The sequence below is a fragment of the Thalassophryne amazonica genome, unplaced genomic scaffold (genome assembly GCF_902500255.1).
Source record: "Thalassophryne amazonica unplaced genomic scaffold, fThaAma1.1, whole genome shotgun sequence".
In the NCBI taxonomy this organism is placed as follows: domain Eukaryota; kingdom Metazoa; phylum Chordata; class Actinopteri; order Batrachoidiformes; family Batrachoididae; genus Thalassophryne; species Thalassophryne amazonica.
In genome coordinates this window covers 131,219-154,515 of record NW_022986263.1, presented here as the reverse complement: position 1 = coordinate 154,515, position 23,297 = coordinate 131,219, and the positions used below count along the sequence as shown (strand labels likewise).

Here is a 23,297-nt window from a genome sequence, read left to right as displayed (position 1 = left end):
TGGACATCAAGACTTTTTTGGCACATTCCACCATTACAGGAGTTTTTTTCATGGAAAGAGAAGCAGAGGGATGCGCCACAGAGCAGCGGATGGCGCGGGACAAAAGCACCTCCGTGTTGGTCTCACAGGACGGCTTTCAGATGGCTCAGACGGCTTTCGGTGGCTTTTCAGTTGTGTGACTATCCGAGAAATTGTGCATGAGCTGGACATGCCAGAACATGTCCTGTGAGGCTTCATCACGGTGTTGCTTTGCGCCATGCGGCTCCACTGCGATGCGCAGAATTCCTCCGCACGTCTGTCTCAATGTGCGGAAAAAGTGCAGATGTCCACGTCTTCCGCAATTCCTGTGGAAGTCAGACGACGTCCCGGATCAACACAGTGTCCAGTGTGGAAATGAACGGCACATTTCACTGTTACAGGAGTTTTTGTCATGGAAAGAGGAGCCTAGGAATTCTGCGCGTCGCAGTGGAGCCGCATGGCGCAAAGCAACGCCGTGATGAAGCCTCACAGGACATGTTCTGGCATGTCCAGCTCATGCCACAATTTCTGGGATAGTCACACGACTGAAAAGCCACCGAAAGCCGTCTGAAGCCACCTGAAGCCGTCCTGTGATACCAACACGGAGGTGCTTTTGTCCTGCGCCGTGAGCGGCTCCGTGGCACATCCCTCCGCTTCTCTTTCCATGAAAAAAAACTCCTGTAACAGTGGAATGGCCGAAAAAGTGCTGATGTCCACGTCTTTCTGCCATTTCTGTGGAAGTCAGATGACGTCCCGGATCAACAAAGCCTTCACGTTGGAAATGATCTGGTTGTTTCAGCGGGGTGTCAGCCTGTCGATTGGCGCTCGGAGCGCGCCGCGCTCTCAGATGCTGTGGGCGGTCTTTAAACCGGCTGGATCACTCCGTAATCTGTGTAATCCCCATAAAATCGTCCCTGAAAGCCATCTGAATTTTCCGAATGGTGTCCACCTGGAGGTCTCTCACAGTTTCTGGAAAAATTTGATGCAGCAAAGCTCCAAATCGTTCAGAAATTTATTCGCAATAAAAATCCGACCGGGGGGGGGGGGGTGGACCACTGCTCACACAAAGCCTGCTCACAGGCGAATGACGCAACCGACAGGTGTGAAAAAAACTCACGCATGCGCACGAAGGTTCAAGCTTGGCTGATGCAATCACACGTGATTCAAATCCATATGGTTTTTGCAAAAAATAAAAAGGTCGGATACTTTTTTAACAGACCTCGTATACCTCACTTGAGCATTGTGATGTTGTTTGTTGGTCCCCTTCAGCCCAGAGTGTGATATCACAGGAGAAGAGTCAGTGTTACCGGGTTCTGGGTCCAGGTCAGGGTCCGTCCTCCTGCTCTCTGCCCATCCTGAGGAACATCACAAAGCAAATCTGCTGCTGCAGCAGAGTCGGCAAAGCCTGGGGCCCCAACTGCCAGAGGTGTCCTTACTTTGGTTCAGGTCAGTGACTGAGTCACAGTCTGACATTTCATGAGAGCATGAGGTGAAATATCCAACATCTTCACTCCTGGACCCATGAGGTCTCATCAATTGGACAGAAGACGAGGGGCTGCCAGCCTTAACTACTTTTCCAGTCACCATGTCCTTGTTTTGACTGTGTGTGTGTGTTTGTGTGTGTCTGTGTGTGTGGAGGGGGCATGCCCTGTGCACCTGCACTGTTGTCAACAGGAAGTTAAGCTAAAATACAGACAGCGATGAAATGTCCACAGTAACTGACTTTGAAGAGAATGTGTAGAGATCAGGAGGAGAAATTATCACATTGAAGCAAAACCCCCAGAAGAAAGATGAAAGAAGCAGAATGCTGAAGATGTTGGGTTGATGTGAGATGGTTGACTTCGCCATCTCTCTCTCTCTCTCTCGCTCTCTCTCTGTCTGCAGCGGCATTTAAGGAGATCTGTCCAGCTGGTCCTGGTTTATCACTACTCAGCTTCAACCCTGCAGTTCAACCAAAGAGTCTCTCAGCATCTGAGCAGGCACGGAGCTCCTGTGGTGATGCAGCGGGTCCACGGTAACGAGCAGAGCAGCCTGCTGCATCATGCCCACTCACCTGACAAATTCACAGTCAGATTCATCAGTGTCTGCGCCACCTTCCTGTTTACAGGATATTTAGATGATTGCAAAGTTTGTAATGGGGTCAGCGTTTATGTCTTTGATCCAGACTTTCAGTGACTTGGACAGACATTCACTTGTCTGAACAGTGATGTTCATGTCCCTGCATCCTCTTGGTCTCCTTAAGAAAACAATTGTTTGATATGATGACATGCCAGTGGTACCTCTGAAAAGACCTGGTACCACAGACTTGACCTGGTCACAGATTCCTCTAAAAACACGCTCTTGCCTTCTCTCAGGACCATCACAGCTCGCTTTCCCAGATCCATAACCAACCTGCAATTCCAAACAAGTTGTGCACAACAACTCCTCTCGATGACTGTTAGAGTCACCTCAGTCATGAAACAACTCCTTCTGTGGACGCTGGCGACACCAGTGCCATCCTCAGGAATTTTCTGTGATCAGTTGCATTTGGATCAGCAGTGTCCCATGAAACCGTGTGATCTTGATATGTGACCAGCTTCATTCTTGCACCCTGAGCAGGCAGCCGTCTGTGAGGGTGGACACCGAGTCCTCAAAGAAACCATAAGACATCTTTCCATTACACATAATGAAACAAGCAACACCATGAAACATTGCTAAAAAAACAAAGTATTTAACTTCATCCCATGTTTTATTTTTTCTGGGACCATGATGCCATGACTCCGTGACAGATTTCATCCCAGCTGTTGTTTGACTATATGACCACTGCCTTACTTTGACCAGTTGACCCCAAGTATTTAAACTCATCTACTTTCACCACTTCTTATCAGGTCTGGTTGACGGATGAGGCAGGATGCAAATGCAGGACTCAGACACAAAGCTTTGTATGTAAAAACAGTTTACTGTGATAGTAAATGGGGTCCAGTACACAGGAAGGCAGTCCAACATGAGCAACAGTACAAGGACCATCAGGCTAAGGTGTGGTCAAGGAAACAAGCAAGTGGTCAAAACACACGTGAGGCTAATAGCTTGAGAATACAAAAACAGAACTGGAGAGAAGTCGCTAGGTGCATCAATCTGGTGAAGCACAGAGGAATCTGGAGAGCTATATATACACAGCCAGGTCATGAGGTGCATATTGAAAGCAGGTGTGCGTGGGACACCAGAATGAGGGAGTGGCCAGAGAGAGAGAGAGAGAGACGCCCACCACCGAGAGCCAAGCAGGAAGAACCCAACAAGAGAATATACACACACACACAGGAAAGCAACAAAACCAAGAACATCTAACAAAAGAACATAACCAAACCAAAACATGAAAATAAAGCCAAACAAAACTCACATCCTGACACGGCTACTCCTTGTAACTGCACTATTCCACTGAGCTCCCTCCCATTCACACACATGGACTCAGTCTTCCTCCAACTGACTTTCATTCCCCTTCTCTCCAGAGCATATCTCCACCTCTCCAGACTAGACTCAACCTGCTCTCTACATGGACTCAGTCTTCCTCCAACTGACTTTCATTCCCCTTCTCTCCAGAGCATTTCTCCACCTCTCCAGAAGAGACTCAACCTGCTCTCTACTCTCACTACAGATCACAATGTCATCTGCAAACATCATAATCCATGGAGACTCCTGTCTGATGTCATCAGCCAACCTGTCCATCACCATTGCGAAGAAGAAAGGACTCAGAGCCGATCCTTGGTGTAATCCCACCTCCACCTTAAATGAGTCTGTCATTCCTACTGCACATCTCACTGCTGTCACACTGTACTTGATTAAATTTTCATTGTTACGCAGATGATACCCAGCTTTATCTATCCATGAAGCCAGAGGACACACACCAATTAGTTAAACTGCAGGATTGTCTTACAGACATAAAGACATGGATGACCTCTAATTTCCTGCTTTTAAATTCAGATAAAACTGAAGTTATTGTACTTGGCCCCACAAATCTTAGAAACATGGTGTCTAACCAGATCCTTACTCTGGATGGCATTACCCTGACCTCTAGTAATACTGTGAGAAATCTTGGAGTCATTTTTGATCAGGATATGTCCTTCAATGCGCACATTAAGCAAATATGTAGGACTGCTTTTTTGCATTTGCGCAATATCTCTAATGTCTCAGAGTGATGCTGAAAAACTAATTCATGCAGTTATTTCTTCTAGGCTGGACTATTGTAATTCATTATTATCAGGTTGTCCTAAAAGTTCCCTGAAAAGCCTTCAGTTAATTCAAAATGCTGCAGCTAGAGTACTGACGGGGACTAGAAGGAGAGAGCATATCTCACCCATATTGGCCTCTCTTCATTGGCTTTCTGTTAATTCTAGAATAGAATTTAAAATTCTTCTTCTTACTTATATGGTTTTGAATAATCAGGTCCCATTGTTGTGTGGGCCGCCAGAAGAGGAGGTACTGCTGGCCCACCACCAGAGGGCGCCCTGCCTGAAGTGCGGGCTTCAGGCACGAGAGGGCGCTGCCGCCACGGACACAGCCGGGGGTGACAGCTGTCACTCATTATCTCTTGACAGCTGTCACCCATCTATTCTACAGCATCTCACTCCATAAAGACCAGACGTCATCTCCACCTCGTTGCCGAGATATCGTACTTCTATGGAGGTAACTGTCTCTGTCTGTATTAATTGATTCTAAGAGCTATTGTTTTGCAGCTGTCAACCAGAGGACCGGCATGGGTCGCGACTGTTTCGTCCTACGTCCGTCAGATAAGTGGTTAAACAGACGCTGCACGAGTGTGTGTTAGAGGTGGAGGTGGCATTCCCACCGTTGTTGTTACGGGGTGTACACACACCCACAGTTGACTGTCTTTGTTCTTTGCCAGCAGTACCAGATCCGACAGTCGGGGACGGTGATCACCTGGGAATTCGGGACTTGGCGGCTCCAGTATTCACCAGGTTCGGTGGCGGCGGAAATCGTGTGGTTCCAGCTCTTCTCAGGACAGACGTCTTCTATCCTCGAGCCTGCCCACACGTCACCTTTGTGGTTTGACTGTTATCAGATTCTGAGATTGTCTGTGTATTCGTTGTGCACCTTCACAACATTAAATTGTTACTTTTTGGCTCATCTATTGACCGTTCATTTGCGCCCCCTGTTGTGGGTCCGTGTCACTACACTTTCACAACACCCATCTTATCTTAGGGACCTCATAGTACCATATCACCCCAATAGAGCGCTTCGCTCTCAGACTGCAGGCTTACTTGTAGTTCCTAGGGTTTGTAAGAGTAGAATGGGAGGCAGAGCCTTCAGCTTTCAGGCTCCTCTCCTGTGGAACCAGCTCCCAATTCAGATCAGGGAGACAGACACCCTCTGTACTTTTAAGATTAGGCTTAAAACTTTCCTTTTTGCTAAAGCTTATAGTTAGGGCTGGATCAGGTGACCCTGAACCATCCCTTAGTTATGCTGCTATAGACTTAGGCTGCTGGGGGGTTCCCATGATGCACTGAGTGTTTCTTTCTCTTTTTGCTCTGTATGCACCACTCTGCATTTAATCATTAGTGATTGATCTCTGCTCCCCTCCACAGCATGTCTTTTCCTGGTTCTCTCCCTCAGCCCCAACCAGTCCCAGCAGAAGACTGCCCCTCCCTGAGCCTGGTTCTGCTGGAGGTTTCTTCCTGTTAAAAGGGAGTTTTTCCTTCTCACTGTCGCCAAGTGCTTGCTCACAGGGGGTCGTTTTGACCGTTGGGGTTTTTCTGTAATTATTGTATGGCTTTGACTTACAATATAAAGCGCCTTGGGGCAACTGTTTGTTGTGATTTGGCGCTATATAAATAAAATTGATTTGATTTGATTTGACCACAGAAGCTCGAAAAAAATTTGAGACTATGTCTCAAAATGACTGTCTTTACAGTAAAAACAAAAATACTAAAACAGCCTTCCAGATTGAACTGTATCGTTCAATATTCACCACTAGGGGGAGAATTTGAGAAAATCATTAAGAAGCACTGGCATATTATCAAAACTGATCCTAAATTAAAAGACATCAAAGATTTCTCTTTGCCACCTTGCATAGTTTTTAAGAGGGCTCCTAATCTGAACTCCATGCTTGTCCGTGCAAATTTGCCATCACTTTGTCAATCATATTTCTCACAAGGATCACCACATGGTAACTATAGCTGTGGCCATTGTGCCCAATGTAATTTTACATATACAACTCAAACATTTTTACATGCTAGGACTGGCAAAGTCTTTAAAATTCGTGGCACTATTACATGTAATACTGCTAATGTGGTTTACATGTTAAAATGCCCCTGTGGCTTAGCCTATATTGGCAAAACAACAAGACCTCTTAAAATTAGAATATCGGAGCATAGATCTAATATTCAGAACAAAGACAATAAAAGTTCAGTAGCCAGTCACTTCACACAGGCTCAACACAATGTGAGCACATTGAGATTTATTGGGATAGAACAAGTAAAACTTACGAACCACGGTGGTGATATTAATCAAAATTTACTTAAAAGAGAAAGTTATTGGATCTACACTCTGGACGCTCTCAATCCTAAAGGACTCAATGAGGATTTTGACATCAGACCTTTTTTGTGATTCTTTTTGTAGCTTTGTCATCATTACTAGCGTCAATTCAGTTGTTCTTATGCGATTATTCCCCTGTTGTGGTGTTCAATGTTTTTATATAAACTTGATGTTTGATTCCACCATCTTGTGTCAATTCGCACCAGATGGATGCACCTGTTTGTCTCTTCTTCTTCTTTTTTTGGTGTATTTACTATTAGTTTTCCACAGTATTTTATGATGGTACATACCTGATTTTTATACTGTGAAAGGAGTGTAAACATGCGAGTGGGTTTTTTTTTTTTTCTTCTTCTCTTTTGGGCTGAATGTCTTATCTACTTGACAGCATGTATGGTTGTTTCCGGGTTTGTATATGAATTATTTCGTTTGTTTGATGCTTTGGAACTGTGCAGAGTGGCTCAGATCTGTAATTGGGAGCTTAGGCCCATTTTCTCTGCTAATTTGGGGTTCTTTAATCATATTGACACTTTTTAAAGAACAATAGTGTTGTGAAAGTGTAGTGACACGGACCCACAACAGGGGGCGCAAAGGAACGGACAGTAGAAGAAGTCAAATCTGAACACTTTACTGTTGTGAATGCCACAACTACACACAGCAGATTTCAGAATGAATACAAAGTCAATCAATCAAGGTGTCGTGTGGGCAGGCTCGACGATAGGAGACTTCCGTCTGGAGAAGAACCGGAACCACACGATTTCCTCCGCCACCGAACCAGGAGAATACTGGAGCCGCCAAGTCCCGAGTTCCCCCAGGTGGCCACCGTCTCCGCGTGTCGGATCTGGTACTGCTGGCGAAGAGCAAAAACAGTCAGCAAGTCAGGTGGGAAAACACCTCCACCTTAACACCAGAAAGCTGGCACATGCAGTAGTAAGTGTACTTATCAAAGGTTTGGAGTGAACGCGTCAGTCCAAACCCAGCCTCCAGCTACAAACACTCACAAAACCTACTGCAAAAATAACACAAGCAAATACTGTCTGTGGTAGACAAAACAATGGCTGAGAACAAATTACCTCCTTGATAGGACGATATCTCGGCGACGTGGTGGAGGTGTCGTCCTGCTTTTATCAGGGGTGAGGCGTAGATGATTGGTGACAGCTGTCATAGTCGATGAGTAACAGCTGTCACCTCGGCCGCTCTTGTGGGGCGGCAGCGCCCTCTCGTGCTTGAAGCCCGCACTTCAGGCAGGGCGCCCTCTGGTGGTGGGCCAGCAGTACCTCCTCTTCTGGTGGCCCACACAACAGGACCCCCCCCTCAACGGGCGCCTCCTGGCGCCCGACCAGGCTTGTCCGGGTGGCGACGGTAAAAATCGGCCAGGAGGGCCGGGTCCAGGATGAAGCTCCTCTTCACCCAGGAGCGTTCTTCGGGTCCATACCCCTCCCAGTCCACCAAATACTGGAAACCCCAGCCCATTCGACGGACGTCCAGGAGCCGGCGCACAGTCCAAGCCGGCTCCCCGTCAATGATACTGGCAGGAGGCGGCGCCGGGCCGGGTGTACAGAGGGGTGAGGTGTGATGCAGTTTCAATCTTGACACATGAAACACCGGATGGATCTGCAGTGAGGCCAGGAGTTGGAGCCTCACTGCGGCGGGACTGAGGACCATGAGGATTTTATAAGGCCCAATGTACCTGTCCTGGAGTTTGGGGGACTCGACCCGGAGGGGGATGTCCCTCGTAGATAGCCACACATCCTGCCCGGGCTGATATGCGGGGGCCGGGGACCGTCGACGGTCTGCATGGGTCTTCGCCCTCGTCCGGGCCCTCAACAAGGCCGAACGGGCGGTGCGCCACACCCGACAGCATCTCCGCAGGTGGGCCTGGACCGAGGGCACACCGACCTCTCCCTCCACCACAGGAAACAAAGGGGGCTGGTACCCCAGACACACCTTGAACGGGGAGAGGCCGGTGGCAGAGGACACTTGGCTGTTATGCGCATACTCGATCCAGGCCAGGTGTTCACTCCAAGCCGCCGGGTGTCCGGATGTGGTACAGCGCAGGGCCTGCTCCAGCTCTTGATTAGCCCGTTCAGCCTGTCCGTTGGTCTGTGGGTGATACCCAGACGAGAGGCTCACAGTGGCCCCCAGCTCCCGGCAGAAACTTCTCCAAACCTGCGAGGAAAACTGGGGACCACGATCTGAGACGATGTCTGTTGGTATCCCATGCAGATGTACGACATGGTGGACCAGGAGGTCCGCTGTCTCCTGGGCCGACGGGAGCTTCGGGAGGGCCATGAAGTGGGCCGCCTTGGAGAACCGGTCTACTATCGTGAGGATGGTGGTGTGCCCCCGGGACGGGGGGGTCCGGGCTCCGTGCCAGGGCCTCCCGGATGGTCTTCTCCATGTCCAAGGTAAGGGTGGCCACGATAGTGGACTCCGGTACGATGGGCTCCGGTTGATCCGACAGCTCGGTTTTGACTTCATTCTCATGCACCCGGGACAAGGCATCCGACCTCTGGTTCTTGGTCCCGGGGCGGTAGGTTATCTGGAAGTCAAAACGGCCGAAGAACAGTGACCAGCGGGCTTGCCTGGGGTTCAGCCGCCTGGCGGTCCTGATATACGCCAGGTTCCGGTGGTCAGTAAAAACCGTGAATGGCACTGACGCTCCCTCCAACAGATGTCTCCACTCCTCAAGAGCCTCTTTCACCGCAAGGAGTTCTCGATTGCCCACGTCATAGTTCCGTTCTGCTGGGGTCAACCTGCAGGAAAAATAGGCACACGGGTGAAGAACCTTATCGTTCTCTCCGCACTGGGATAGCACGGCTCCTATCCCTGAGTCAGAGGCGTCCACTTCAACCACAAACTGGCGACTGGGATCGGGCTGCACCAGAACTGGTGCAGAGGAGAAGCACTGTTTCAACTCCCTGAATGTGGCATCGCACCGATCCGACCAGGTGAAGGGAACCTTTGGTGAGGTCAGGGCTGTCAGGGGGCTAACTACCTGACTATAGCCCTTAATGAACCTCCTGTAAAAATTTGCGAAGCCGAGGAACTGTTGCAGCTTCCTACGGCTCGTGGGTTGGGGCCAGTCTCTCACCGCCGCGACCTTGGCCGGATCCGGGGCGACGGAGTTGGAGGAGATGATAAACCCCAGGAAGGACAAAGAAGTGTGGTGAAACTCGCACTTCTCGCCCTTCACAAACAGTCGGTTCTCTAACAACCGCTGCAGGACCTGACGTACATGCTGGACATGGGTCTCAGGATCCAGAGAAAAGATGAGAATATCGTCCAGATATACGAAGACGAACCGGTGCAGGAAGTCCCGCAAGACGTCGTTAACCAAGGCTTGGAACGTCGCGGGGGCGTTGGTGAGGCCGAATGGCATGACCAGGTACTCAAAGTGACCTAACGGGGTGTTAAATGCCGTCTTCCATTCGTCTCCCTTCCGGATCCGAACCAGGTGATACGCATTCCTAAGATCCAGCTTAGTAAAGATTTTGGCTCCATGCAGGGGGGTGAACACGGAATCTAACAACGGCAACGGGTATCGGTTGCGAACCGTGATCTCATTCAGCCCCCTGTAATCAGTGCATGGACGGAGTCCGCCGTCTTTCTTGCCCACAAAAAAGAAACCTGCACCCATCGGGGAGGTGGAGTTCCGGATCAGCCCGGCAGCTAATGAGTCCCGGATGTAGGTCTCCATTGATTCGCGCTCAGGTCGTGAGAGGTTGTACAGCCTGCTGGACGGGAACTCAACGCCCGGAACCAAATCAATGGCACAATCGTACGGATGGTGCGGGGGAAGGGTGAGTGCCAGATCCTTGCTGAAGACGTCAGCAAGATCGTGGTACTCAACCGGCACCGCCGTCAGATTGGGAGGGACTTTGACCTCCTCCTTAGCATGTAAACCGGGAGGAACCGAGGATCCTAAACACACCCGATGGCAGGTTTTGCTCCACTGAACCACCACCCCAGACGGCCAATCAATCCGGGGATTGTGTTTCAGCATCCACGGGAAACCCAAAATCACGCGTGAGGTAGAAGGAGTCACAAAAAACTCGATCTCCTCCCGATGATTTCCAGACACCACCAGAGTTACAGGTCGTGTCTTGTGCGTGATTAAAGGGAGAAGGGTGCCATCTAGTGCCCGCACCTGCAGTGGCGAAGGAAGCGCCACCAGAGGGAGCCCTACCTCCCTTGCCCATCTGCTGTCTAGCAGTTTCCCTTCTGACCCCGTGTCCACCAGTGCTGGGGCTTGAAGGGTTAAATCCCCGCTCAGGATTGTAACTGGGAGTCGTGTGGCAACATGTGTGTGTCCCACGTGAATGTTATGACCCCCCCTTAGCCCAGTCTCTAAGGGCGGGTGTTGTTGTTGTGGCCGTTTGGGCAGTTTTTCTGTATGTGCTCTTTTGAGCTGCAGATAAAACACTCCCCGCAGACCAGCCTCCTCATTCTGTCATCTGTTCTCATTTTTGCCCTGTGCGTTTCCCTAGCAACGTCAGCAGGGGGAGCTGTTGCCCCACGGAGCGCTGCGGCTGTGGAGCGTGGGGAGGGCGGAACCTTTTCGACCCCGGAAGGGAGAGGGATGGTGCGTACCCGGCCACGTCCTTCGTCTCGCTCCCGATGGCGTTCCTCCAACCGGTTGTTTAACCGTATAACGAGGTCGATAAGCCCATCTAATTCCCGCGGTTCGTCCTTAGCCAGCAGGTGCTCCTTCAGGACCGACGACAGTCCGTTTACGAAGGCGGCGCGGAGCCGTCCCTGTCTCATTGACAGCAGCACAGTTGAAGCGGTCTCTCCCCTGTTAGGGTGATCAAACACGGTTTTGAACTCCCTCACAAACCCAGTGTACGTATGAAGGAGCCGTGAATTTTGCTCCCAAAGCGCCGTAGCCCAAGCGCGTGCCTCTCCTCGAAGCAGATTAATCACATAAGCTACTTTACTAGCATCAGATGCGTACATGACGGGACGTTGTGCAAAGACGAGTGAACACTGCATAAGAAAGTCCGCGCACATCTCCACACAACCCCCGTACGGCTCTGGGGGGATTATGTATGCTTCAGGGGATGGTGGGAGTGGTCGTTGAACGACCAGTGGAACGTTTATATCCTGCACAGGGTTGGCAGGAGGAGGAGCTGCAGCAGCGCCCTGAGCGCTCGCTGCCACCTGTGCGGAGAGAGCCTCCACCCTGCGGTTCAGGAGGATGTTTTGCTCTGTCATCTGATCCAACTGAGCAGTAAAGGCGGTGAGGATGTGCTGCAACTCACCAATCACGCCTCCTGCAGACGCCTGTGCACTCTGCTCTCCCATTGGCCGTTCAGCGGCTGGGTGACGCCCCTCGGAGTTCATGACGCTGGACGAGATATCCTGTTGTGAAAGTGTAGTGACACGGACCCACAACAGGGGGCGCAAAGGAACGGACAATAGAAGAAGTCAAATCTGAACACTTTACTGTTGTGAATGCCACAACTACACACAGCAGATTTCAGAATGAATACAAAGTCAATCAATAAAGGTGTCGTGTGGGCAGGCTCGACGATAGGAGACGTCCGTCTGGAGAAGAACCGGAACCACGCGATTTCCTCCGCCACCGAACCAGGAGAATACTCGAGCCGCCAAGTCCCGAGTTCCCCCAGGTGGCCACCGTCTCTGCGTGTCAGATCTGGTACTGCTGGCGAAGAGCAAAAACAGTCAGCAAGTCAGGTGGGAAAACACCTCCACCTTAACACCAGAAAGCTGGCACATGCAGTAGTAAGTGTACTTATGAAAGATTTGGAGTGAAGATGTCAGTCCAAACCCAGCCTCCAGCTACAAGCACTCACAAAACCTACTGCAAAAATAACACAAGCAAATACTGTCTGTGGTAGACAAAACAATGGCTGAGAACAATTTGAATTATTTGAATTAAAATTCTATTTAAATCTGTTTTCTTTCAATGAAATAGATATTTTAATGGATCTAATTGGACTATCATATATAGTATGAACTCTTCTTGATGATTATGTTTGTGTAGTGTTTTTTTTTTTTTACATTCTCACACATGTTGTCAATCAATGTTAGATTATATACAGGTGCGTCAATCAATCAATCAATCAGTCAATTTTTTTTATATAGCGCCAAATCACCACAAACAGTTGCCCCAAGGTGCTTTATATTGTAAGGCAGAAGCCATACAATAATTACAGAAAAACCCCAACGGTCAAAACGACCCCCTGTGAGCAAGCACTTGGCGACAGTGGGAAGGAAAAACTCCCTTTTAACAGGAAGAAACCTCCAGCAGAACCAGGCTCAGGGAGGGGCAGTCTTCTGCTGGGACTGGTTGGGGCTGAGGGAGAGAACCAGGAAAAAGACATGCTGTGGAGGGGAGCAGAGATCGATCACTAATGATTAAATGCAGAGTGGTGCATACAGAGCAAAAAGAGAAAGAAACAGTGCATCATGGGAACCCCCCAGCAGTCTACGTCTATAGCAGCATAACTAAGGGATGGTTCAGGGTCACCTGATCCAGCCCTAACTATAAACTTTAGCAAAAAGGAAAGTTTTAAGCCTAATCTTAAAAGTAGAGAGGGTGTCTGTCTCCCTGATCTGAATTGGGAGCTGGTTCCACAGGAGAGGAGCCTGAAAGCTGAAGGCTCTGCCTCCCATTCTACTCTTACAAACCCTAGGAACTACAAGTAAGCCTGCAGTCTGAGAGCGAAGCGCTCTATTGGGGTGATATGGTACTATGAGGTCCCTAAGATAAGATGGGACCTGATTATTCAAAACCTTATAAGTAAGAAGAAGAATTTTAAACTCTATTCTAGAATTAACAGGAAGCCAATGAAGAGAGGCCAATATGGGTGAGATATGCTCTCTCCTTCTAGTCCCCGTCAGTACTCTAGCTGCAGCATTTTGAATTAACTGAAGGCTTTTCAGGGAACTTTTAGGACAACCTGATAATAATGAATTACAATAGTCCAGCCTAGAAGAAATAACTGCATGAATTAGTTTTTCAGCATCACTCTGAGACATTAGAGATATTGAGCAAATGCAAAAAAGCAGTCCTACATATTTGCTTAATGTGCGCATTGAAGGACATATCCTGATCAAAAATGACTCCAAGATTTCTCACAGTATTACTAGAGGTCAGGGTAATGCCATCCAGAGTAAGGATCTGGTTAGACACCATGTTTCTAAGATTTGTGGGGCCAAGTACAATAACTTCAGTTTTATCTGAATTTAAAAGCAGGAAATTAGAGGTCATCCATGTCTTTATGTCTGTAAGACAATCCTGCAGTTTAACTAATTGGTGTGTGTCCTCTGGCTTCATGGATAGATAAAGCTGGGTATCATCTGCGTAACAATGAAAATTTAAGCAATGCTTTCTAATAATACTGCCTAAGGGAAGCATGTATAAAGTGAATAAAATTGGTCCTAGCACAGAACCTTGTGGAACTCCATAATTAACCTTAGTCTGTGAAGAAGATTCCCCATTTACATGAACAAACTGTAATCTATTAGATAAATATGATTCAAACCACTGCAGCGCAGTGCCTTTAATACCTATGGCATGCTCTAATCTCTGTAATCAAATTTTATGGTCAACAGTATCAAAAGCAGCACTGAGGTCCAACAGAACAAGCACAGAGATGAGTCCACTGTCTGAGGCCATAAGAGATCATTTGTAACCTTCACTAATGCTGTTTCTGTACTATGATGAATTCTAAAACCTGACTGAAACTCTTCAAATAGACCATTCCTCTGCAGATGATCAGTTAGCTGTTTTACAACTACCCTTTCAAGAATTTTTGAGAGAAAAGGAAGGTTGGAGATTGGCCTATAATTAGCTAAGATAGCTGGGTCAAGTGATGGCTTTTTAAGTAATGGTTTAATTACTGCCACCTTAAAAGCCTGTGGTACATAGCCAACTAATAAAGATAGATTGATCATATTTAAGATCGAAGCATTAATTAATGGTAGGGCTTCCTTGAGCAGCCTGGTAGGAATGGGGTCTAATAGACATGTTGATGGTTGGGAGGAAGTAACTAATGAAACGGTTGAGATGGTTTTCTTGGGGTTGTTCTCATCCTCTAAACATGGTAAGTGGAGTTGATTCCAAAAAGCTGTATTCTAGTCTCATCTGACCACATGACCTTCTCCCATGCCTCCTCTGGATCATCTAGATGTTCACTGGTGAACTTCAAACGGGCCTGGACATGTACTGGCTTGAGCAGGGGGACCTTGCTGCCCTGCAGGATTTTAAACTATGACAGCATCATGTGTTACTAATGTAATCTTTGTGACTGTGGTCCCAGCTCTCTTCAGGTCATTGACCAGGTCCTCCTGTGAAGTTCTGAGTTTTCTTAGAATCATCCTTACCCCACAAAGTGAGATCTTGCATGGAATCCTTTGGTTCCACTTTCCCTGGGATCAACAGATGCACAGTGAATGGTGGACATGGTCAAGGGTCTTGGCGGGCCAGTCTCCAACAAAGTGGTGACCACGACGTGATTTGAACACGCAACCTTCTGCAGCCTAATAATGTTGAAAAATAACATAAAAATCAGCAGCTTGTATTTTTATTCTGACTGAAGTACATTTTAGTGTTCAGCATGGGACTCCGGCAAGGGCGGTCGCATCTCCTCCTCTTTCCTCTATCTCTGCTGCAACCTTCAAAGTCCCTACTTCACCGGACTGTGAATTCTTCATACTATATTTGGATGAACCAAGGACTTGATCAGCTGGTCTCTGAACGCTATTGACACCATTTTTTCAACAAGGAAATCAGGGCTGGGGGACCCTGTGTGCCAGATGGAACCTACCCTGCGGGCTATGTTCTCGACGCCTGGGAGAAGTGGCATGTTGCGTGCTTGGTACCACTCTCTGTGGTGGATGTCGAAGATGTAGTGGGAGGGGCTGGTGCTTATTGGTTTATGTGCGGCCCTGACCTACCAGAGAACTGGCAAGACGGCTGTTACCAGAACCACAACCCCTCACCTGTCCATTATGATTAATGAGTTGGGCAAGGTGGTACAGTCTCAGACTGCATTAACCCTTGAACTAAGACATAAGTTGGAAAACATCTTGAAGCAAATGTATGCCTTAGGAAGGAGTCGTAAACCAGGGAATTTTCATGAACTGGATTTGGGCAGTCAGAGGAGCTATAAATGGTGTTTCTCTGCTTAACCCTAAACATGGCAGGCTTATCAGCCTCCGAAGGTCAAAACGCCCCGCTGTTTTCCTCTAGAAGAATTTCTATGGACTTGGTGAACCATTTGGCTGCCCCTCTTATCTTTCTGCCCTCCCCTAGAGTCTGATGTTGTCAAGGCAACTCCAGACATTATGCACAGACTGACAGAAACTGATACAAACTCATCTGACTGATACGAACTGATCTCATCTGCACACATGATGCACAACTGAAATCTAACGAAAACTGAAGAACACAAAGACACATATACATGAAGAACATTAAGGCAACACACAGAGGACTGAAGACACAAACCAGGAACAGACTGACCACAGGTACTGACAAGGACAAATGACATCCAGGGGAGAACACACACCCACACACACTTACAAGACAACCAGACCAGGACATAGACACTCACATAAGACACTGAGGGAAACGCCCACGCAATAAACACAGGACAAAACTATACAAAAGGACACAGGGACACGATGGGCGGAATGTTCCATGACGCCTGTCCTCAGGCCGCTAAACGGTGCAGACACAAAATGGAACCAAACCCCAACATACAAGTACAGTGTGACAGCAGTGAGATGTGCAGTAGGAGTGACAGACTCATTTAAGGTGGAGGTGGGATTACACCAAGGATCGGCTCTGAGTCCTTTCTTCTTCGCAATGGTGATGGACAGGTTGGCTGATGACATCAGACAGGAGTCTCCATGGATTATGATGTTTGCAGATGACATTGTGATCTGTAGTGAGAGTAGAGAGCAGGTTGATGCTCATGAATTAGTTTTTCAGCATCACTCTGAGACAAGACCTTTCTAATTTTAGAGATATTGTGTAAATGCAAAAAAGCAGTCCTACATATTTGTTTAATATGCGCTTTGAATGACATGTCCTGATCAAAAATGACTCCAAGATTTCTCACAGTATTACTAGAGGTCAGGGTAATGCCATCCAGAGTAAGGATCTGGTTAGACACCATGTTTCTAAGATTTGTGGGGCCAAGTACAATAACTTCAGTTTTATCTGAGTTTAAAAGCAGGAAATTAGAGGTCATCCATGTCTTTATGTCTGTAAGACAATCCTGCAGTTAGCTAATTGGTGTGTGTCCTCTGGCTTCATGGATAGATAAAGCTGGGTATCATCTGCATAACAATGAAAATTTAAGCAATGCCGTCTAATAATACTGCCTAAGGGAAGCATGTATAAAGTGAATAAAATTGGTCCTAGCACAGAACCATGTGGAACTCCATAATTAACCTTAGTCTGTGAAGAAGACTCCCCATTTACATGAACAAATTGTAATCTATTAGATAAATATGATTCAAACCACCGCAGCGCAGTGCCTTTAATACCTATGGCATGCTCTAATCTCTGTAATAAAATTTTATGGTCAACAGTATCAAAAGCAGCACTGAGGTCTAACAGAACAAGCACAGAGATGAGTCCACTGTCTGAGGCCATAAGAAGATCATTTGTAACCTTCACTAATGCTGTTTCTGTACTATGATGAATTCTAAAACCTGACTGAAACTCTTCAAATAGACCATTCCTCTGCAGGTGATCAGTTAGCTGTTTTATAACTACCCTTTCAGGAATTTTTGAGAGAAAAGGAAGGTTGGAGATTGGCCTATAATTAGCTAAGATAGCTGGGTCAAGTGATGGCTTTTTAAGTAATGGTTTAATTATTGCCACCTTAAAAGCCTGTGGTACATAGCCAACTAATAAAGATAGATTGATCATATTTAAGATCGAAGCATTAAATAATGGTAGGGCTTCCTTGAGCAGCCTGGTAGGAATGGGGTCTAATAGACATGTTGATGGTTTGGATGAAGTAACTAATGAAAATAACTCAGACAGAACAATCTGAGAGAAAGAGTCTAACCAAATAACGGCATCACTGAAAGCAGCCAAAGATAACGATACATCTTTGGGATGGTTATGAGTAATTTTTTCTCTAATAGTTAAAATTTTATTAGCAAAGAAAGTCATGAAGTCATTACTAGTTAAAGTTAAAGGAATACTCGGCTCAATAGAGCTCTGACTCTTTGTCAGCCTGGCTACAGTGCTGAAAAGAAACCTGGGGTTGTTCTTATTTTCTTCAATTATTGATGAGTAGTAAGATGTCCTAGCTTTACGGAGGGCTTTTTTTTATAGAGCAACAGACTCTTTTTCCAGGCTAAGTGAAGATCTTCTAAATTAGTAGAGACGCCATTTCCTCTCCAACTTAAGGGTTATCTGCTTTAAGCTGCGAGTTTGTGAGTTATACCACGGAGTCAGGCACTTCTGATTTAAGGCTCTCTTTTTCAGAGGAGCTACAGCATCCAAAGTTGTCTTCAATGAGGATGTAAAACTATTGACGAGATACTCTATCTCACTTACAGAGTTTAGGTAGCTACTCTGCACTGTGATGGTATATGGCATTAGAGAACATAAAGAAGGAATCATATCCTTAAACCTAGTTACAGCGCTTTCTGAAAGACTTCTAGTGTAATGAAACTTATTCCCCACTGCTGGGTAGTCCATCAGAGTAAATGTAAATGTTATTAAGAAATGATCAGACAGAAGGGAGTTTTCAGGGAATACTGTTAAGTCTTCAATTTCCATACCATAAGTCAGAACAAGATCTAAGATATGATTAAAGTGGTGGGTGGACTCATTTACATTTTGAGCAAAGCCAATCGAGTCTAATAATAGATTAAATGCAGTGTTGAGGCTGTCATTCTCAGCATCTATGTGGATGTTAAAATCGCCCACTATAATTATGTTATCAGAGCTAAGCACTAAGTCAGACAAAAGGTCTGAAAATTCACAGAGAAACTCACAGTAACGACCAGGTGGACGATAGATAACAACAAATAAAACTGGTTTTTGGGACTTCCAATTTGGATGGACAAGACTAAGAGTCAAGCTTTCAAATGAATTAAAACTCTGTCTGGGTTTTTGATTAATTAATAAGCTGGAATGGAAGATTGCTGCTAATCCTCCTCCTCGGCCCGTGCTACGAGCATTCTGGCAGTTAGTGTGACTCGGGGGTGTTGACTCATTTAAACTAACATATTCATCCTGCTGTAACCAGGTTTCTGTAAGGCAGAATAAATCAATATGTTGATCAATTATTATATCATTTACTAACAGGGACTTAGAAGAGAGAGACCTAATGTTTAATAGACCACATTTAACTGTTTAGTCTGTGGTGCAGTTGAAGGTGCTATATTGTGTTTTCTTTTTGAATTTTATGCTTGAATAGATTTTTGCTTGGTTATTGGTGGTCTGGGAGCAGGCACCGTCTCTACGGGATGGGGTAATGAGGGGATGGCAGGGGGAGAGAAGCTGCAGAGAGGTGTGTAAGACTACAACTCTGCTTCCTGGTCCCAATCCTGGATAGTCACGGTTTGGAGGATTTAAGATAATTGACCAGATTTCTAGGAATGAGAGCTGCTCCATCCAAAGTGGGATGGATGCCGTCTCTCCTAACAAGACCAGGTTTTCCCCAGAAGCTTTGCCAATTATCTACCGATTCAATGTTAATTTTAGTGACCTCCGATTGGCGTAACCGGGTGTCATTACTGCCGACGTGAATTACAATCTTACCAAATTTACGCTTAGCCTTAGCCAGCAGTTTCAAATTTCCTTCAATGTCGCCTGCTCTGGCCCCCGGACGACAATTGACTATGGTTGCTGGTGTCGCTAACTTCACATTTCTCAAAACAGAGTCGCCAATAACCAGAGTTTGATCCTCGGCGGGTGTATCGTCGAGTGGGGAAAAACGGTTAGAAATGTGAACGGGTGGTGGTGTACACGGGGCTTCTGTTTAGGGCTACGCTTCCTCCTCACAGTCACCCAGTCGGCCTGCTTTCCCGGCTGCTCGGGATCTGCCAGAGGGAAACTAACGGCGGCTAAGCTACCTTGGTCCGCACCGACTACAGGGGCCTGGCTAGCTGTAGAATTTTTCCACGGTGTGGAGCCGAGTCTCCAATTCGCCCAGCCTGGCCTCCAAAGCTACGAATAAGCTACACTTATTACAAGTACCATTACTGCCTAAAGGAGGCTGAGGAATAACTAAACATTTCACACCCAGAGTAGAAAAGTGCAGGAGAGACAGGAGAAGCCCCCATGCTAAATCGGCTAAGAGCTAGTAGCTGCGCTAAGCTAGCGGATTCCTAAAACACACAAAGTGAATAATGTGTAAATAATTTAGAGGTGATTCAGCAGAGTGAGTGCTTTAGTTAAGGCACGTGAAGATTACACTGTGAAACAAATCATTATCTAGGTAACTAGATCAATCTAAATCTGGCAGATTTAAACAGCTAAGAGATACAGCAAACACCGCTGTGCTCCGGAACAGGAAGTGATACAATACCGCAGTGAGAGCCAAACCACCAGTAGAGGCAAGGCAAGATTTCAAAACCTCCTGACACAATCATGATGTCTGATGACAGGGCGAGGCCTGAAACGTCACCTTTGGTGTTATTAAAGCTTGTTTGGGAGCTAACTGGCTGTGCGGATCTCTTTTCGTTTTTTTGTGCTGTTCCTTTACTGATCCGCAAGCAGTACAGATTCGGATGCTATGTGTCATTCATTTTTTTTGGGGGGGGGGGGGGGGGGGGGGGGTTGGGGTCTTCCAGCATGACAATGACCCCAAACACACAGCCAGGGCAACTAAGGAGGGGCTCCGTAAGAAGCATTTCAACGTCCTGGAGTGGCCTGGCCAGTCTCCAGACCTGAACTCAATAGAAAATCTTTGGAGGGAGGTGAAACTCCAAACCTGAAAGATCTAGAGAAGATCTGTATGGAGGAGTGGACCAAAATCCGTGCTGCAGTGTGTGAAAACCTGGTGAAAAACTACAGGAAACGTTTGACCTCTGTAACTGCAAACAAACTCGTAGCTTAAAGCAGATAACCCGTAAGTTGGAGAGGAAATGGCGTCTCACTAATTTAGAAGATCTTCACTTAGCCTGGAAAAAGAGTTTGTTGCTCTATAAGAAAGCCCTTCGTGAAGCTAGGACATCTTTCTACTCATCACTAATTGAAGAAAATAAGAACAACCCCAGGTTTCTTTTCAGCACTGTAGCCAGGCTGACAAAGAGTCAGAGCTCTATTGAGCTGAGTATTCCATTAACTTTAACTAGTAATGACTTCATGACTTTCTTTGCTAACAAAATTTTGACTATTAGAGAAAAAATTACTCATAACCATCCCAAAGATGTATCGTTATCTTTGGCTGCTTTCAGTGATGCCGGTATTTGGTTAGACTCTTTCTCTCCGATTGTTCTGTCTGAGTTATTTTCATTAGTTACTTCATCCAAACCATCAACATGCTTATTAGACCCCATTCCTGCCAGGCTGCTCAAGGAAGCCCTACCATTATTTAATGCTTCGATCTTAAATATGATCAATCTATCTTTGTTAGTTGGTTATGTACCACAGGCCTTTAAGGTGGCAGTAATTAAACATTACTTAAAAAGCCATCACTTGACCCAGCTATCTTAGCTAATTATAGGCCAATCTCCAACCTTCCTTTTCTCTCAAAGATTCTTGAGAGGGTAGTTGTAAAACAGCTAACTGATCACCTGCAGAGGAATGGTCTATTTGAAGAGTTTCAGTCAGGTTTTAGAATTCATCATAGTACAGAAACAGCATTAGTGAAGGTTACAAATGATCTTCTTATGGCTTCGGACAGTGGACTTATCTCTGTGCTTGTTCTGTTGGACCTCAGTGCTGCTTTTGATACTGTTGACCATAAAATTTGATTACAGAGATTAGAGCATGTCATAGGTATTAAAGGCATTGCGCTGCGGTGGTTTGAATCATATTTGTCTAATAGATTACAGTTTGTTCATGTAAATGGGGAATCTTCTTCACAGACTAAAGTTAATTATGGAGTTCCACAAGGTTCTGTGCTAGGACCAATTTTATTCACTTTATACATGCTTCCCTTGGGCAGTATTATTAGACGGTATTGCTTAAATTTTCATTGTTACGCAGATGATACCCAGCTTTATCTATCCATGAAGCCAGAGGATACGCACCAATTAGCTAAACTGCAGGATTGTCTTACAGACATAAAGACATGGATGACCTCTAATTTCCTGCTTTTAAACTCAGATAAAACTGAAGTTATTGTACTTGGCCCCACAAATCTTAGAAGCATGGTGTCTAACCAGATCGTTACTCTGGATGGCATTTCCCTGATCTCTAGTAATACTGTGAGAAATCTTGGAGTTATTTTTGATCAGGATATGTCATTCAAAGCGCATATTAAACAAATATGTAGGACTGCCTTTTTGCATTTACACAATATCTCTAAAATCAGAAAGGTCTTGTCTCAGAGTGATGCTGAAAAACTAATTCATGCATTTGTTTCCTCTAGGCTGGACTATTGTAATTCATTATTATCAGGTTGTCCCTAAAAGTTCCCTAAAAAGCCTTCAGTTGGTTCAGAATGCTGCAGCTAGAGTACTGACGGGGACTAGCAGGAGAGAGCATATCTCACCCGTGTTGGCCTCCCTTCATTGGCTTCCTGTTAATGCTAGAATAGAATTTAAAATTCTTCTTCTTACTTATAAGGTTTTGAATAATCAGGTCCCATCTTATCTTAGGGACCTCATAGTACCATATTACCCCATTAGAGCGCTTCGCTCTCAGACTGCGGGCTTACTTGTAGTTCCTAGGGTTTGTAAGAGTAGAATGGGAGGCAGAGCCTTCAGCTTTCAGGCTCCTCTCCTGTGGAACCAGCTCCCAATTCAGATCAGGGAGACAGATACCCTCTCTACTTTTAAGATTAGGCTTAAAACTTTCCTTTTCGCTAAGGCTTATAGTTAGGGCTGGATCGGGTGACCCTGGACCATCCCTTGGTTATGTTGCTTTAGACGTAGACTGTGTTTCATAATTATTGTATGGCCTTGCCTTGCAATGTGGAGCGCCTTGGGGCAACTGTTTGTTGTGATTTGGCGCTATACAAGAAAAAAGTTGATTGATTGATTGATTGAAACGCTACTGTACCAAATACTAACATTGATTTTCACAGGTGTTGAAATACTTATTTGCAGCAGTAACATACAAATAAATGATTAAAAAAAATCATATATTGTGATTTCCGGATTTTTTTTTTTTTTAGATTATGTCTCTCACAGTGGACATGCACCTAAGATGAAAATTTCAGACCCCTCCATGATTTCTAAGTGGGAGACCTTGCAAAATTGCAGGGTGTTCAAATACTTATTTTCCTCACTGTGTGTGTGTATATATATATATATATATATATATATATATATATATATATATATATATATATATATATATATATATATATATATATGAGGATTAAACAACGAGAAACCGTGCATTATATGGTTTGAATGCACAACACAGAGTCTAAGTTACTCCACGCAGGACATGTTGTACATGTCCTGCGCTACTCTCTGTCACTCCAGACTTCCTCATACAATACCACAACTCTTCTCTTGGCACCCTGTCATAAGCTTTAACTAAATCCACAAACACACAATGTAACTTCTTCTGGCCTGCTCTGTACTTCTCCATCAGCACTCTCACAGCAAACATTGCATCTGTAGTGCTC

The 23,297-nt window shown here is 46.0% G+C and overlaps 1 protein-coding gene across 1 annotated transcript in view; it reads left to right on the top strand.

Annotated features, from left to right (window-relative positions):
- LOC117505890 (latent-transforming growth factor beta-binding protein 4-like) overlaps positions 1–23,297 on the top strand; it is a gene marked incomplete at its 3' end in the record, with an annotated part of 211,270 nt that overhangs the window by 57,753 nt on the left and 130,220 nt on the right. Inside the window, 3 exon segments of the mRNA XM_034165425.1 lie at positions 1,288–1,464; positions 1,903–1,937; positions 1,939–2,085. Coding sequence (XP_034021316.1) covers positions 1,288–1,464; positions 1,903–1,937; positions 1,939–2,085 — 359 coding nt within the window.